At 49.4% G+C, this 14,259-nt stretch overlaps 1 protein-coding gene across 1 annotated transcript; it reads right to left on the bottom strand.

The window, feature by feature from the left end:
• Positions 1 to 3,738: 3,738 nt before the first annotated feature.
• On the bottom strand, positions 3,739 to 13,677 carry mrpl28 (mitochondrial ribosomal protein L28). The gene is made up of 6 exons (XM_085973312.1): positions 13,596 to 13,677; positions 11,679 to 11,979; positions 10,280 to 10,432; positions 9,421 to 9,555; positions 8,457 to 8,543; positions 3,739 to 4,137 (listed from the first exon to the last, which is right to left on the bottom strand). The coding sequence occupies exons 2-6, from the start codon at positions 11,964 to 11,966 to the stop codon at positions 4,039 to 4,041; spliced, it is 762 nt and encodes a 253-aa protein (XP_085829438.1). The 5' UTR covers positions 11,967 to 11,979; positions 13,596 to 13,677; the 3' UTR covers positions 3,739 to 4,038.
• Between the last annotated feature and the right edge of the window lie 582 nt (positions 13,678 to 14,259).

The following is a 14,259-nucleotide window of genomic DNA, read 5'->3' as shown; positions in this document are numbered from 1 at the left end:
ATGAAGGTTATTGCCGTGGGAATGAGGTTGCGGTGCAGGAAGGCGATGGCGAAGTTGGAGGTCACCGTAGGTCAGAAGCCGCGGAGCGGCGGCCATTTTGGACCATCGCCGAAGCCCTTCAGCGACCTCCCCTCAGCCTTGAAGAGCGAGGGCGAAATGCTTGGAAGAACTGCGACGTACGGAATGGATTCCTTATAGAGGAGCTCGCAGTACAACATAGAAACATAGAAGATAGGAGCAGGAGTAGGCCATTCGGCCCCTCGAGCCTGTTCCACCATTTAATGAGATCATGGCTGATCATCCAAATTCAGTACCCTGTCCCTGCTTTCTCCCCATATCCCTTTAGCCTTAAGAAATATATCTAACTCCTTCTTGAATATATTTAATAAGTTGGCCTCAACTGCCTTGTGTGGTAGAGAATGCCACAGGTTCATCACTCTCTGGGTGAAGAAATTCCTCCTCATCTCTGTCCTAAATGGCTTACCCCTTATCCTTAGGCTGTGACCCCTGGTTCTGGACTCCCCCGCCATCGGGAACATCCTGCATCTAGTCTGTCTAGTCCTGTTAGAACCTGAAGGATCAAACCTTCCTCGCCAACAGTGGACAACCATCAACTGCCTCAGAACTGGTCATGGTAGATGCTGCCACCTTCTCCATAAGGTGGAAGATTAAAGCCTCCCCCATCATGCGACTGTGGAGCTCCTGATCAGACCCTGGAGCACATCACTGAGCACTGCCCTCAGAGGAGATTCGCAGGCAGCCTACAAGGTATCCACGCTATTACACCGGAAGCTTTGGCCTGGATATCTGACTTAGATATTGACAATTGATTTGCTATTACCATACGAAAGAAGAAGAAGTAGTTAGCGACTTCGCACATTGGGGTAATTGGCTCTGGTAGTTGTTGCTAGAGAGTACTTGCAAATAACTGCGTTAGCTTTCTCACACTAACACAAATTTGCATTAGCGACTATGTGATGATGTCTCTAGTTCTGGTGAACTTCTAAAGCATGACAGGCAGGAAGTGTCATACAAGTTGTTATATAGATTGTAGAGATATATCTGCTACAGTCCCACTCAATTTGGATATTTCGCCAGCGTCACTTTTCCCAATTTAACCTCTGTCGCCTTTAAAAAAAGACTTGCATTTCTGCAGCAGGTACAGCAAGCAATTAGGAAAGCAAATGGTGTGTTGGCCTTTATTACAAGAGGATTTGAGTATAAGAGTAAAGACGTCTTACTGCAATGATATAGGGCCCTGGTGAGACCACACCTGGAGTTGTCTCTTTACTTCTCCTGCCTTCTATCCTATCACAGACCTTCCCTTTTGTTCTTTCACCCCCTCCCCCCTTTCCCAGCCCCTTCCCTTGCTTAAAAATCTGTTCCATTTCCTGCTTTTTTTCCAGTTCTGACGAAGGGTCATCGACCTGAAACGTTTACTCTGTTTCTCTCTCCACAGATGCTGCCTGACCTGCTGAGTGTTTCCAGCATTCGCTGTTTTTATTCCTGGAGTATTGTGTTCAGTTTTGGTCTCCTTACCTAAGGAAGGATATACTTGCCATAGAGGGAGTGCAACGAAGGTTCACCAGACTGGTTCCTGGGATGGGGGGATTGTCCTATGAGGAGAGGTTGAGTAGACTAGGCCTATATTCTCTAGAGTTTAGAAGAATGAGAGGTGATCTCATTGAAACATACTAAATTCTTACAGGGCTTGACAGGATAGATGCAGGGAGGATGTTTCCCCCTGGCTGGGGAGTCTAGAACCAGGGTTCGCAGTCTCAGAATAAGGGGTCGGCCATTTAGGACTGAGACGAGGAGAAATTTCTTCACTCAGAGGGTGGTGAATCTTTGGAATTCTCTACCCCAGAGGGCTGTGGAGGCTCAGTCGTTGAATATATTCAAGACAGAGATCGATAGATTTTTGGACTCTAGGGGAATCGAGGGATATGGAGATCGGGCGGGGAAGTAGAGTTGAGGTCGATGATCAGCCGTAATCTTATTGAATGGCGGAGCAGGCTCGAGGGGCCGAATGGCCGACTCCTGCTTCTATTTTTAAACAGAATAATTTAGAAGTTTTCAAGGTATATTCAAGACAGAGATCAATAGATTTTTGAATATTAGGGGAATCAAGGGATATGGGGATAGTGCAGGAAAGTGGAGATGCGGTCGAAGATCAGCCATGATCTTATTGAATGGTGGAGCAGGCTCGAGGGGCCGAATGGCCTACTCCTGCTCCTATTTCTTATGTTCTTACAGCACCTTTCACAACCTCAGGGCGTCCCAAAGCACTTTACCGCCAATGAAGTACTTTTTTGAAGTGTAGTCGCTGTTGTAATGTGGGAAACGTGGCAGCCAATTTGCGCACAGCAAGCTCCCACAAACAGCAATCTGATAATCTGTTTTTACGATGTTGGTTGAGGGATAAATATTGTCCAGGACACCGGGGAGAACTCCCCTGCTCTTCTTCGAAATAGTGGCCATGGGATCTTTTACGTCCACCTGAGGGGGCAGACGGGGCCTCGGTTTAACGTCTCATTCGAAAGACAGCACCTCCGACAGTGCGGCACTCCCTCAGTACTGGCACTGGGAGTGTCAGCCTGGATTACGCGTTCAATTCCCGGAACGGGGCTCGAACCCATGACCTGCTGGCTCAGAGGCGAGAGTGCTACCCAATGAACCAAGTTGCTATAAGCCACCTTTCCCTGGGTACAACCCTTCGCTGCCTTCCCTATACCAGCTTAGAAAATCCTCTGTCCCGCACCAGAGAGACTCATCCTGGCCCAGTGCAGGAAGGAAACCAGAACGGAGGTGGTGTACAGCATAAAAACAACGTGCAGCAGAGGTGGACCCCACAGGCCAAAGGTAAAAATCAGCATCTCTGGATCAAGAAAGTATGCCGCCCCTTGGAGACAGAACCGGAGAGGAGTGATCCTGCAGGAGTGAGGTCTCACAGAGACCGCATACGATCGATAAGGAATCAGTCTTGCCGTCTGTCTTTCTGAACTCAAGCGATTGCTTCTTTGAAATTTGCCAACATTTCCACGGCTTGGCATGTGGGATCCCCGCTTAACCTCCTTGCAATCAGGAACTTCCTCATTCACCGGCTTGAACTGAGTCAGTGGTTTCAGAGGGAGGGAGCGACTGAGACACTTTCTGCCACCTCCAGACATAAAGGTCACGTTAGGTCATTTTCCCCCAAGTCTTCTACTCCTGACCCTTATGACCCTCAACATGAGGAGGACATTTTTTATTAAGTATAATCTGTTTCAGGTGCTGATTGTGGGCTAAATATTGGCCGGGTCGCCAGGGATAACGCTCCTGCTTTTCTTCGAAATAGTGGCCGTGGGATCTTTTACGTCCGCCCAAGAGAGCAGACAGGGGTCTCGGTTTAAAGTCTCATCCGAAAGACGGCACCTCCGACAGTGCGGCGCTCCCTCAGCACTGCGCTGGGAGTGTCGGCCTGAATTATGGGCTCAAGTCTCTGGAGTGGGACTTGAACCCAACTCCTTCTGACTCCGAGGCGAGAGAGTGCGACCCACTGACTGACACTTAATAAAGGGATACGGAAGCAGGGCAGGTAAATGTGATTGGCTCGTTTGGAGAGTAACTTCTGACGCGGACTGATTAGGCCGTTTCCGTGTTGTAACCTCCCTTAAATAAAGTTAATTTAAGTGATCGGTAGCTATTGGATGTATAAAAAGGATCCCGACTAATCATTGAGAAACAGCAACACATTAAAACATTCCACGTCTTATTATTCTTCGGAAAGAACAGAATTAGGAATCACAGCGCACAAGGCGGATGCTCCACCTTACACACTTTAGAAAATAACTCAGCATTTCACTCTGGTAGTTAGTCCAAGTCAAGAGTTCATAAAGTCACTTTAACCTTTGCCCCTTGCCCCTTGAGGCAGTTTCTTCAGCGCGACCCTCAAACACGCAGAGGAAGGTCTGAGTCAGGGAGTACATTTTGCCCAAACAAATCTATCGCTGGTCATATAACCTGCTGCGCTGCAGATCTTAAAGGGCCCATTCTCGGTTACGATTTCTTCTCTACGATCGCCGGCTCCGACAGGCTCTGCCTGCTCAGTTCCTGGGCTAGCTCCTCGGCGTAAACTTCAAACAGCGGCACTGGATCCTAAAAAGAACAGTTTTAAAAACACGTCAAGATTGCCCGGCACTGCCCGAGGCTCCGGCGGACTTCACTCACAGCAGGGGTTGTTTATCTGGACAATTGAATAAGAGCATTTCTATAGCGCCTTTCACAACCTCAGAACGTTCCCAAAGCGCTTTACAGCCAATGAAGTACTTTAAAAAAAAAGTGTGGTCGCTGTTGTAATGTAGGAAACTGTGGCAGCCAATTTGCACACAACAAGCTCTCACAAATAGCAATGTGATAATGACCGGATCATCTGATTTTAGTGATGTTGATTGAGGGATAAATATTGGCCCCAGGACACCGGGGAGAACTCCCCCCTGCTCTTCTTCAAAATAGTGGCCGTGGGATTTTTTTACATCCACCCGAGAGAGCAGACAGTGCGGCACTCCCTCAGCACTGCACTGGGAGTGTCGGCCTACATTTTTGTGCTCAAGTCTCTGGAGTGGGACTTGAACCCACAAGCTTCTGACTCAAGAGGTGAGTGTGCTGCCCACTGAGCCATGGCTGACACAAGGTTTGAAAGTCTAGTTGTTGCGTTAAGTAAACAGAGACTCAAAGGTCACTTAGAGTTCAATTGTATATTTTGTCAGTGAATTGCGGCAAGCGCTGGTCAGTTTTAGTTTGCAGCTGAGAAGGGCAAGAAGGTGGCAGGTGGAGTATAATGTGGGGAAATGTGAGGTTATTCACTTTGGTCGGAAGAATAGAGAAACAGAATATTTTTTTTAAATAGTGAGAAACTGTTAAATGTTGTTCGGGGGGGATTTGGGTGTCCTTGTACAGGAAGCACAGAAAGTTAACATAATAGGTACAGCAAGCAAGTTGCAAAACAAATGGCATGTTGGCCTTTATTGCAAGGAGGGTTGGCGTACAAGAGTAAGGAAGTCTTGCTGCAATTGTACTGGGCTTTGGCGAGACCACACCTGGAGCACGGTGCACAGTTTCAGTCTCCGTACCTAAGGAAGGATATACTTACCTTAGAGGCGGTGCAACGAAGGTTCACCAGACTGGTTCCTGGGATGAGAGGGTTGTCCTATGAGGAGAGATTGAGTAGATTGGGCCTAGCAGAATGAGAGGTGATCTCATTGAAACATGTTAAGATTCTCAGACAGCTTGACAGGGCATGTGAATCTTTGGAATTCTCTACCTCAGAGGGCTGTGGAGGCTCAGTCATTGAGTATATTCAAGGCTGAGATTGATAGATTTTTGGATTCTAGAGGAATCGAGGGATATGGAGATCGGGGGTGAAAGTGGAGTTGAGGTAGAAGGTCAGCCATGAGAGTCTTAAGAGTAAAATAATGGGACTCAAGGCGGATAAATTCCCTGGACCTGATGGCTTACATCCTAGGGTCTTGAGGGAAGTGGCGGTAGGGATTGTGGATGCATTGGTAATAATTTTCCAAAACTCCCTGGACTCAGCAAAGGTCCCGGCAGACTGGAAAACTGCTAATGTAACACCCTTATTTAAAAAGGGTAGTAGGCAGAAGGCTGGAAACTATAGACCTGTTAGCCTAACATCTGTGGTTGGTAAAATGTTAGAGTCCATTATTAAGGAGACAGTAACGGGACATTTGGAGAAACATAATTTAATAGGACAAACTCAGCATGGTTTCATGAAGGGGAAGTCATGTTTGACAAATTTGCTTGAGTTCTTTGAGGAAGTAACATACAGGGTGGATAAAGGGGAACCAGTGGACGTAGTGTATTTAGACTTCCAAAAGGCATTTGACAAGGTGCCACAAAAAAGATTACTGCTCAAGATAAAAAATCACGGGATTCGGGGTAATATTCTGGCGTGGGTGGAGAATTGGTTTTCTAACAGAAAGCAAAGAGTTGGGATAAATGGTTCGTTCTCAGACTGGCAATCAGTAACTAGTGGTGTTCCGCAGGGGTCAGTGCTGGGTCCCCAATTATTTACAATCTATATTAACAATTTGGAGGAGGGGACCGAGTGTAACATATCAAAGTTTGCAGATGATACAAAGATGGGAGGGAAAGTAGTGAGCGAGGAGGACATAAAAAACCTGCAAAGGGACATAGACAGGCTAAGTAAGTGGGCAGAGATTTGGCAGATGGAATACAATACTGGAAAGTGTGAGGTTATGCACTTTGGCAGGAAAAATCATAGAGCAAGTTATTATCTTAATGGCAAGAAACTGGAAAGTACTGTAGTACAAAGGGATCTGGGGGTCCTGGTGCACGAAACTCAAAAAGTTAGTATGCAGGTGCAGCAAGTGATCAAGAAGGCCAATGGAATGTTGGCTTTTATTGCCAGGGGGATAGAATATAAAAACAGGGAGGTATTGCTGCAGTTGTACAAGGTATTGGTGAGACCGCACCTGGAATACTGCATACAGTTTTGGTGTCCATACTTAAGAAAAGACATACTTGCTCTCGAGTCAGTACAAAGAAGGTACACTCGGTTAATCCCGGGGATGAGGAGGTGGTCATATGAGGAGAGGTTGAGTAGATTGGGACTCTACTCATTGGAGTTCAGAAGAATGAGAGGCGATCTTATTGAAACATATAAGATTGTGAAGGGGCTTGATCGGGTGGATGCGGTGAGGATGTTCCCAATGATGGGTGAAACTAGAACTAGGGGGCATAATCTTAGAATAAGGGGCTGCTCTTTCAAAACTGAGATGAGGAGAAACTTCTTCACTCAGAGGGTGGTAGGTTTGTGGAATTTGCTGCCCCAGAAAGCTGTGGAAGCTACATCATTAAATAAATTTAAAACAGAAATAGATAGTTTCCTAGAAGTAAAGGGAATTAAGGGTTATGGGGAGCAGGCAGGAAATTGGACATGAGTCTAGGTTCGGAATGGTCATGGCCCTGTGGGTAGTGGAGTGGGCCCAGAGGCCGTGTAGCCTGGTTCTGCTCCTACTTCTTGTGTTCTAATTCTGTGTTAGATTTCAGGAGATGGTTTTATTCCTGTTCCTGGCTGGGGTGGAGATCGCCTTTACAGAAGGTAAGTACTGTAGAAAATATAGGGACAGAGTGATCTCCTGGACGAGTTTCGATCGCCTAGATGGGTCGGAGAGGAATTTCCCAGATTTTTTCTCCCAAATTGGCCATTGGGTTTTTTATCTGGTTTTTCGCCTCTCCCGGGAGATCACATGGGTTCGGGTGGATGGAGAGTGATAGAAGATTTGAGGTTAGGATCAGATCAGCCATGATCTTCTTGAATGGTGGAGCAGGCTCGAGGGGCCGATTGGCCTACTCCTGCTCCTATTTCTTATGTTCTTATGTAAAGACGTCTTACTGTAATTATATAGGGCCCTGGTGAGACCACACCTGGAGTATTGTGGACAGTTTTGGTCTCCTTACCTAAGGAAGGATATACTTGTCATAGAGGGAGTGCAACGAAGGTTCACCAGACTGGTTCCTGGGATGGGGGGATTGTCCTATGAGGAGAGATGGAGTAGACTAGGCCTATATTCTCTAGAGTTTAGAAGAATGAGAGGTGATCTCATTGAAATATACAAAATTCTTACAGGGTTTGACAGGGTAGATGCAGGGAGGATGTTTCCCCTGGCTGGGGAGTCTAGAACCAGGGGTCACAGTCTCAGAATAAGGGGTCGGCCATTTAGGACTGAGATGAGGAGAAATTTCTTCACTCAGAGGGAAGTGAATCTCTGGAATTCTCTACCCCAGAGGGCTGTGGAGGCTCAGTCGTTGAGTATATTCAAGACAGAGATCGATAGATTTTTGAATATTAAGGGAATCAAGGGATATGGGGATCGGGCAGGAAAGTGGAGTTGAGGTCGATGATCATCCATGATCTCATTGAATGGCGGAGCAGGCTCGAGGGGCCGAATGGCCGACTCCTGCTCCTATTTCTTATGTTCTTATGTTCACAAGGCATCCTAACTCTGCCTGGTGTCTTTAACAAACTGGGATGCCTGGAGTGTTGTAATATATTGTATTCGATACTTTAAATAAACTGCCCTTCCCAGCGACATTCCCAACGGGAAAATCCAGTCACCATGCAGTGTCTGAACCGAACTTTGCCACACACTGCAAGGGGGATCAGGTTTTGTAATTCTTTATACAAATGATCGCGTTCTCTTTTCATAGAGTGACACAGCACAGGAGGAGGCTGCTCGGCCCATCCTGCCCGTGTCAGCTCTTGGAAAGAGCGATCCGATTAGTCCCACTCCCCCACCCCCCTGCTCTTTCCCCCACTGCCCCTTTAAATATAAATACAATCCACAGCCGAGATTTGTTAAGAGGGGAGGCCGTAGTCGACACGGTGGCGGAGGGGGGGTTAAAGACGATTTAATTCGAATTTCCCTCGTTACCTTCTTCTCCAACAGCCTCTGTTTCTCCACGGCTTCCTCGAGGCTCAGCCCGACCCACTCCGCCTCCTCTTCGGGAATCACAAACCCCTGCGGCACAAAGGAGATTTACACCACTTTAATCATCCTAGAGTCACACAGCTCTGAAGGAGGCCATTCGGCCCATCATGCCTGTGCCGGCTCTCTGAAAGAGCTCTCCAATTAGTCCCGCTCCTCCCTTGCTCTTTCCCCATAGACTTCAAACGTTTCCCCTTCAAGTATTTATCCAATTCCCTCTTTTAACCGGCACCTAATAACCGGAAATCTCTGTTAACCGGCAAAATTCAGGAGTAGGTTCAGGTAAGTTTTACTTCATATTAGTGGCCGTTCCTGGATCTGTGGCTGTGTAACCGGGGTTCGTGCACTTGTTGCTAAGCAACAGGGACGCTTGGTTTGTGGCCAGAGTTCCTGCACGTTGCCAAGCAACAGGGAAGCCTGGATTTGTTGCTGTGTACGGGGCTCTCGTACCTTTTAAACTATATCTCTCTGTAATCTGGACTTTTTGATAAACTGGCACCACGCCGGTCCCGTTGGTGCCGGATAATAAAGAGTTTCCTGTATTGAATCAGCTTCCTCCGCCCTTTCAGGCAGCGTGTTCCAGATCACAACAACTCGCTGCTTAAAAAAAAATTCTCATCTCCCCTCTGGTTCTTTACCAGGTACCTTAAATCCGTGTCCTCTGGTTACCGACCCTCCTGTCAGTGGAAACAGTTTCTCCTTATTTACTCTATCAAAACCCCTCATGATTTTGAACGCCTCTATTAAATCTCCCCTTAACCTTCTCTGCTCTAAGGAGAACAATCCCAGCTTCTCCAGTCTCTCCATGTAACTGAAGTCCCTCATCCTGCAAAGAAATTAAAAAAAAAAACTTTACATCCCTTCATTTTAAAGCGAACATATTGCACAGATCTCGGGCCTTGCACCGTACCTTATACTTGTTGTAGATGAGCTCCCGTTTCTCTGCATCGTCGGGGTAAAGATCGCTGTCCTTGCGAGCGAGTCTCAGCAACATTGCACGTTTCAGGTCCATCCCCAGCTTTGAATTCAGGTCGGCCTTTGGAGTCTAGGGAACAATTTGCAGCAAAAATAAAACTGCAGCTTCTCTGGGAGGTGATGTCCCCTACACTTTCCTCAGAGCATCCCACTCTCCCCTCACCCCCACTCCCTGGAAATGAGAGCATAATCCAGGCTGACACTCCCAGCGCAGTACTGAGGGAGTGCTGCACTGTCGGAGGTGCCGTCTTTCGGATGAGACGTTAAACTGAGGCCCCGTCTGCTCTCTCAGGCGGACGTAAAAGATCCCGCGGCCACTATTTCGAAGAAGAGCAGGGGGGGAGTTCTCCCGGTGTCCTGGGGCCAATATTTATCCCTCAACCAACATCATTAAAAACAGATTATCTGGTCATTATCACATTGCTGTCCGTGGGAGCTTGCTGTGCGCAAATTGGCTGCTGCATTTCCTACACTATTTCGCGCAGAGAGTTGTTGGGACGGGGAATGCCTGACCAGAAACAAAAGATGGAAGCATCGCTTATCAGAGGGGAGTGGATACATGAACAAGGGAAACCAATAAAGGTACAGGGAAAGGACAGGGGGCTGAGGTTATGTGGATGGCTCTTTCGGGGAAAATTCTAAGATTCCGCCTGCCACTCGACCCGCCGCCACGTGGCCGGTTTCGGGCTGCAGACAGATTGCTTCCGGCAATTAAAAAGGGGAGGAACAGGCGGCGCCCCGAGCAACGTTGAGCAAATACTCTCCGGGCTCAAATCAAACCAAGGAGCCCTTACCTTCAGGATGTAGAAATCGAAGCCGTAGCAAGCGTCCACCAGGTCCAGAGTCCGCATGGTCACCGGGACGGTGAAGGTCTTGTCCAGGATCTCGCTGTAAAGTTCTCGCACAAACACCTGCGGCTTCCAAGTCTTCCTCAGCCGCGTGGAGAGCTGCGGAGGAGGCAAAAACAGAGAGAAACGGGCCGTGACAGAGTGAGGCTGGGCTCCAGACAGAAACCTGGGTTTAACAACCTGCGCTCCTCCAATTCTGGCCTCTTGCCCGTCCCCCGATTCCCATCGCTCCACCATCGGCGGCCGTGCCTTCGGCTGCCTGGGCCCCCGAGCTCTGGAATTCCCTCCCTAAACCTCTCCACCTCAAAGCGCGTCACCGGAGCGATTATCAGACAATGTTTTGACACCGAACCAACACAAGGAGATATTAGGGGCAGGTGACCAAAAGCTTGGTCAAAGAGGTAGGTTTTAAGGAGCGTCTTAAAGGAGAGACTTGACTATTCCAACGCACACCTGGCCGGCCTCCCACATTCCACCCTACGTAAACTTGAGGTAATCCAAAACTCGGCTGCCCGTGTCCTAACTCGCACCGAGTCCCGTTTGCCCATCACTCCCTGTGTTCGCTGACCCACATTGGCTCCCAGTCCGGCAACGCCTTGATTTCAAAATTCTCATCTTTGTTTTCAAATCCCTCCATGGTCTCACCCCTCCCTATCTCTGTAACCTCCTCCAGCCGCACAACCCCCCCTGAGATATCTGCGCTCCTCTAATTCTGGCCTCTTGCCCGTCCCCCGATTTCCATCACTCAACCTTTGGTGGCCGTGCCTTCTGTTGCCTAGGCCCCAAGCTCTGGAATTCCCTGCCTAAACCTCTCGCCTCGCTACCTCCCTTTCCTCCTTTAAGACGCTCCTTAAAACCCACCTCTTTAACCGAGCTTTTGGTCACCTGCCCTAATCTATCCTTATGTGGCTCGGTGTCAAATTTTTTGTCTTAAAATACTCCTGTGCAGCGCCTTGGGATGTTTTACTACGTTAAAGGCGCTATATAAATACAAGTTGTTGTTGTTGTTGGGAGAGCGAGGCGGAGGTGTTTAAGGAGGGAATTCCAGAGCTTGGGGCCGAGGCAGCTGAAGGCACGGCCGCTAATCGTGGGGAGATTATAATCGTGGACGCGCAAGAGGCCAGAGATGGAGGAACACAGTGATCTCGGAGGGTTGTAGGGCTGGAGGTTACAGAGATGGGGCAGGGGTGCGGGCTCGGAGAGATTTGAACACAAGGATGAGCATTTTAAATGTAAGGTGGGCTCAGTCAGTACTAGACTGTAGTAGAGTGATATTCAGAACGCCTTTAGAAGAGGAGGCAAGAGAATTGTTGCAAGAGTTACTCAACCGTTTGCTGCTCCATACCTTGTCATTGTTGGCATATCTGAACCCTTGTACGTAGCCCTCTCCTCCCCACAACCCACGCTGTGACTCTGGAGGGCAGTAGATGGGAATCGGTATATCTTGCACGCGCTCTGGTTGCCCGGTCTTCGGGTTCCGTTTGTATTTAACCCCGTGGGGTTTAAAATGAACGGGGGTGGGCTCCTGGGTCTCGTTGAGGGAGCGGAGATAATGGGCCGGTAAGCGTCCTTGGATCCCCTGCTTCAGCCGCAGGGCCTGCCAGATCCTGGGCGGGTATTTGTGGAGCGGCATTTCTCAGTGTGACCTAAAGAGGAAATCGGAAAAAGGGAAGTCGGTTCAGGAGAGAGCCGGAAGGTAAACACACAGCGAAGGACAGTTCCAATTAACAGCAAGGTCCGACCTCCGCCTATCCCAACCCTCTGAGCCAGAAGCTTGTGTGTTCAAGTCCCGCTCCAGGGTTGTGAGCGCATAATCCAGGCTGACGGCACTTCCAGTGCAGTGCTGAGGGAGTGCCGCACTGTCGGAGGTGCCGTCTTTCGGATGAGACAATGGCCCAGAACTTGGTGTCGGGGGCTTGCCGCGCGTGCAAGCCCCCGATGTGCGCTCACCCTGCGCGCCGACATCTGAAACCTGGCCCGCAGTGGATTTCCTTTCAGTGGCCAGGTTCTGATGTCGGCGCGCTGTGCTAACCTGACCCAGCGGCGTAGTTAGTGCGATGTGCCGGCTGGGATCAGGTGAGCACTGTTCAGCCAATCAGGGGAGGGGAAACTTCATTCATAAGTTTGAGAGTAAGAACTGTCAAACTCATGAGAAGTACTGCACCCCAAAACACTACTTAAACTTTAAATAGCCTCTTCAACTCTTGGGTGAGAGGAGAGGAAATGCCGGTTTTCAGCGCATGCGCTGTGCATGCTGAAAACCGCCATTTCCTCCGGCCAGACGCGTGAGTACCCCTTCCGTACTCACGCGTTTGGGGAGGAATTTCTGCCCCGTTAAATCGAGGCCCCGTGTGCTCTCTCAGTTGGATGTAAAAGATCCCGTGACCACTATTTCGAAGAAGAACAGGGGGAGTTCTCCCCCGGTGTCCTGGGGCCAATATTTATCCCTCAACCAACATCACTAAACAGATTATCTGGTCATTAACTCATTGCTGTATGTGGGAGCTTGCTGTGCTCAAATTGACTGCCGCATTTCTTACATTACAACAGTGACTACACTTCAAAAGTACTTCATTGGCTGCAAAGTGCTTTGGGACGTCTGATGGTCGTGAAAGGCGCTATATAAATGTAAGTCTTTCTACACCTGACGTCATCTGGAAAAAGAAAATATTGGCCCCACGACACCCGGGGAGAACTCCCCCTGCTCTTCTTCAAAACACTGGCCGTGGGATCTTTTACGTCCACCTGAGAGAGCAGACGGGGCCTCGGTTTAACGTCTCATCCGAAAGACGGCACCTCCGACACTGCAGCAGTCCCTCAGCACTGGCACTAGGGGCATCAGCCTAGATTTTTGTGCTCAAGTCTCTGGAGTGGGGACTATGAACCCACAACCTTCTGAGTCAGAGGCGAGAGAGTGCGACCCACACAGCTGAGCATCAACAGCCTATTTGGCCACGGAGGGCATCACAGCCAATGTGCTCTCTCAATAAACCAAACTTTTCAGTGGGGGGGAGGGAGGTTATTGGGCCCTGAGTAGAAGCAGGAGCCTTGACTGAATGATTTTGCACCCTCCCATCCCCCCATGCCAAGGGTACTGAGGACCACTGACGCCCCACACACTCTGGGGGGGAGGGGGGCAGCAGGCTCAGCCCAGGTCGGGGTGGGGGGATGGAGGCAGAGGCCTCCTCCTCCACCCTCTCCCCAGGCCCCCTCCCTTCTGCCCTGCACCGACAGACTAGTCCAAACCCAGCCCCACACTCACGCCAGTCCCAGGCTTCGCTCTGCCGGCAAGGCCGCGACTGCAATTGGAAATCCCGCCCCTCCTGTCCTCCCATTGGTCAATCCCTCCTCTCCACCCCCACATCTGCAATCTGATTGGACTCTCCCTCTGTCCATCACCCAGCCCCGCCCCCTGACACCCAGGGACCGTCTCAGAATTGCACGCTGTATTGAAAGCCAGGGAACGTCGCTAAATTGCATCAGCTGCCAAAAAACGCAAAATAAAAAACAAACCCCCCCCCCACAAGTCAAATCCTGTCATCATGCAGTCGTAAGGACATTATTGAAACAGAAAATGCTTGAAACACTCTGCGAAGAGTGAAACAGAGTTAACGTTACAGGTCGATGAGTGTCAGTCAGTGGCTCAGTTGGTGTCTCTCTCTCTCGTCTCTGAGTCAGAAGGTCGTGGGTTCGAGCCTCACTCCAGAGACTTGAGCACATAAATCCAGGCTGACACTCCCAGTGCAGTACTGAGGGAGCGCCGCACTGTCGGAGGTGCCGTCTTTCGGATGAGACGTTAAACCAAGGCCCCGTCTGCTCTCTCGGGTGGACGTAAAAGATCCCGCGGCCACTATTTTGAAGAAGAGCAGGGGGAGTTCTCCCCGGTGTCCTGGGGCCAATATTTATCCCTCAACCAACATCACTAA

This window comes from Somniosus microcephalus, chromosome 34, assembly GCF_052327205.1.
Source record: "Somniosus microcephalus isolate GS21.2 chromosome 34, FLI_Smic_1.0, whole genome shotgun sequence".
In the NCBI taxonomy this organism is placed as follows: domain Eukaryota; kingdom Metazoa; phylum Chordata; class Chondrichthyes; order Squaliformes; family Somniosidae; genus Somniosus; species Somniosus microcephalus.
Note: the sequence above shows the minus strand (reverse complement) of the source record. Positions and strands in the feature narration are given on the sequence as shown.

What these genes read in the sequence shown, in the direction of transcription:
- mrpl28 (XM_085973312.1), bottom strand. Translation starts at nt 11,966, where the DNA reads ATGCCGCTCCACAAATACCCGCCCAGGATCTGGCAGGCCCTGCGGCTG. An exon ending in GATATGCCAACAATGACAAG is followed by an intron (nt 10,433 to 11,678) that starts GTATGGAGCAGC and finishes CCTCCTCCGCAG; the next exon opens with CTCTCCACGCGGCTGAGGAA. An exon ending in TCGATTTCTACATCCTGAAG is followed by an intron (nt 9,556 to 10,279) that starts GTAAGGGCTCCT and finishes ATTGTTCCCTAG; the next exon opens with ACTCCAAAGGCCGACCTGAA.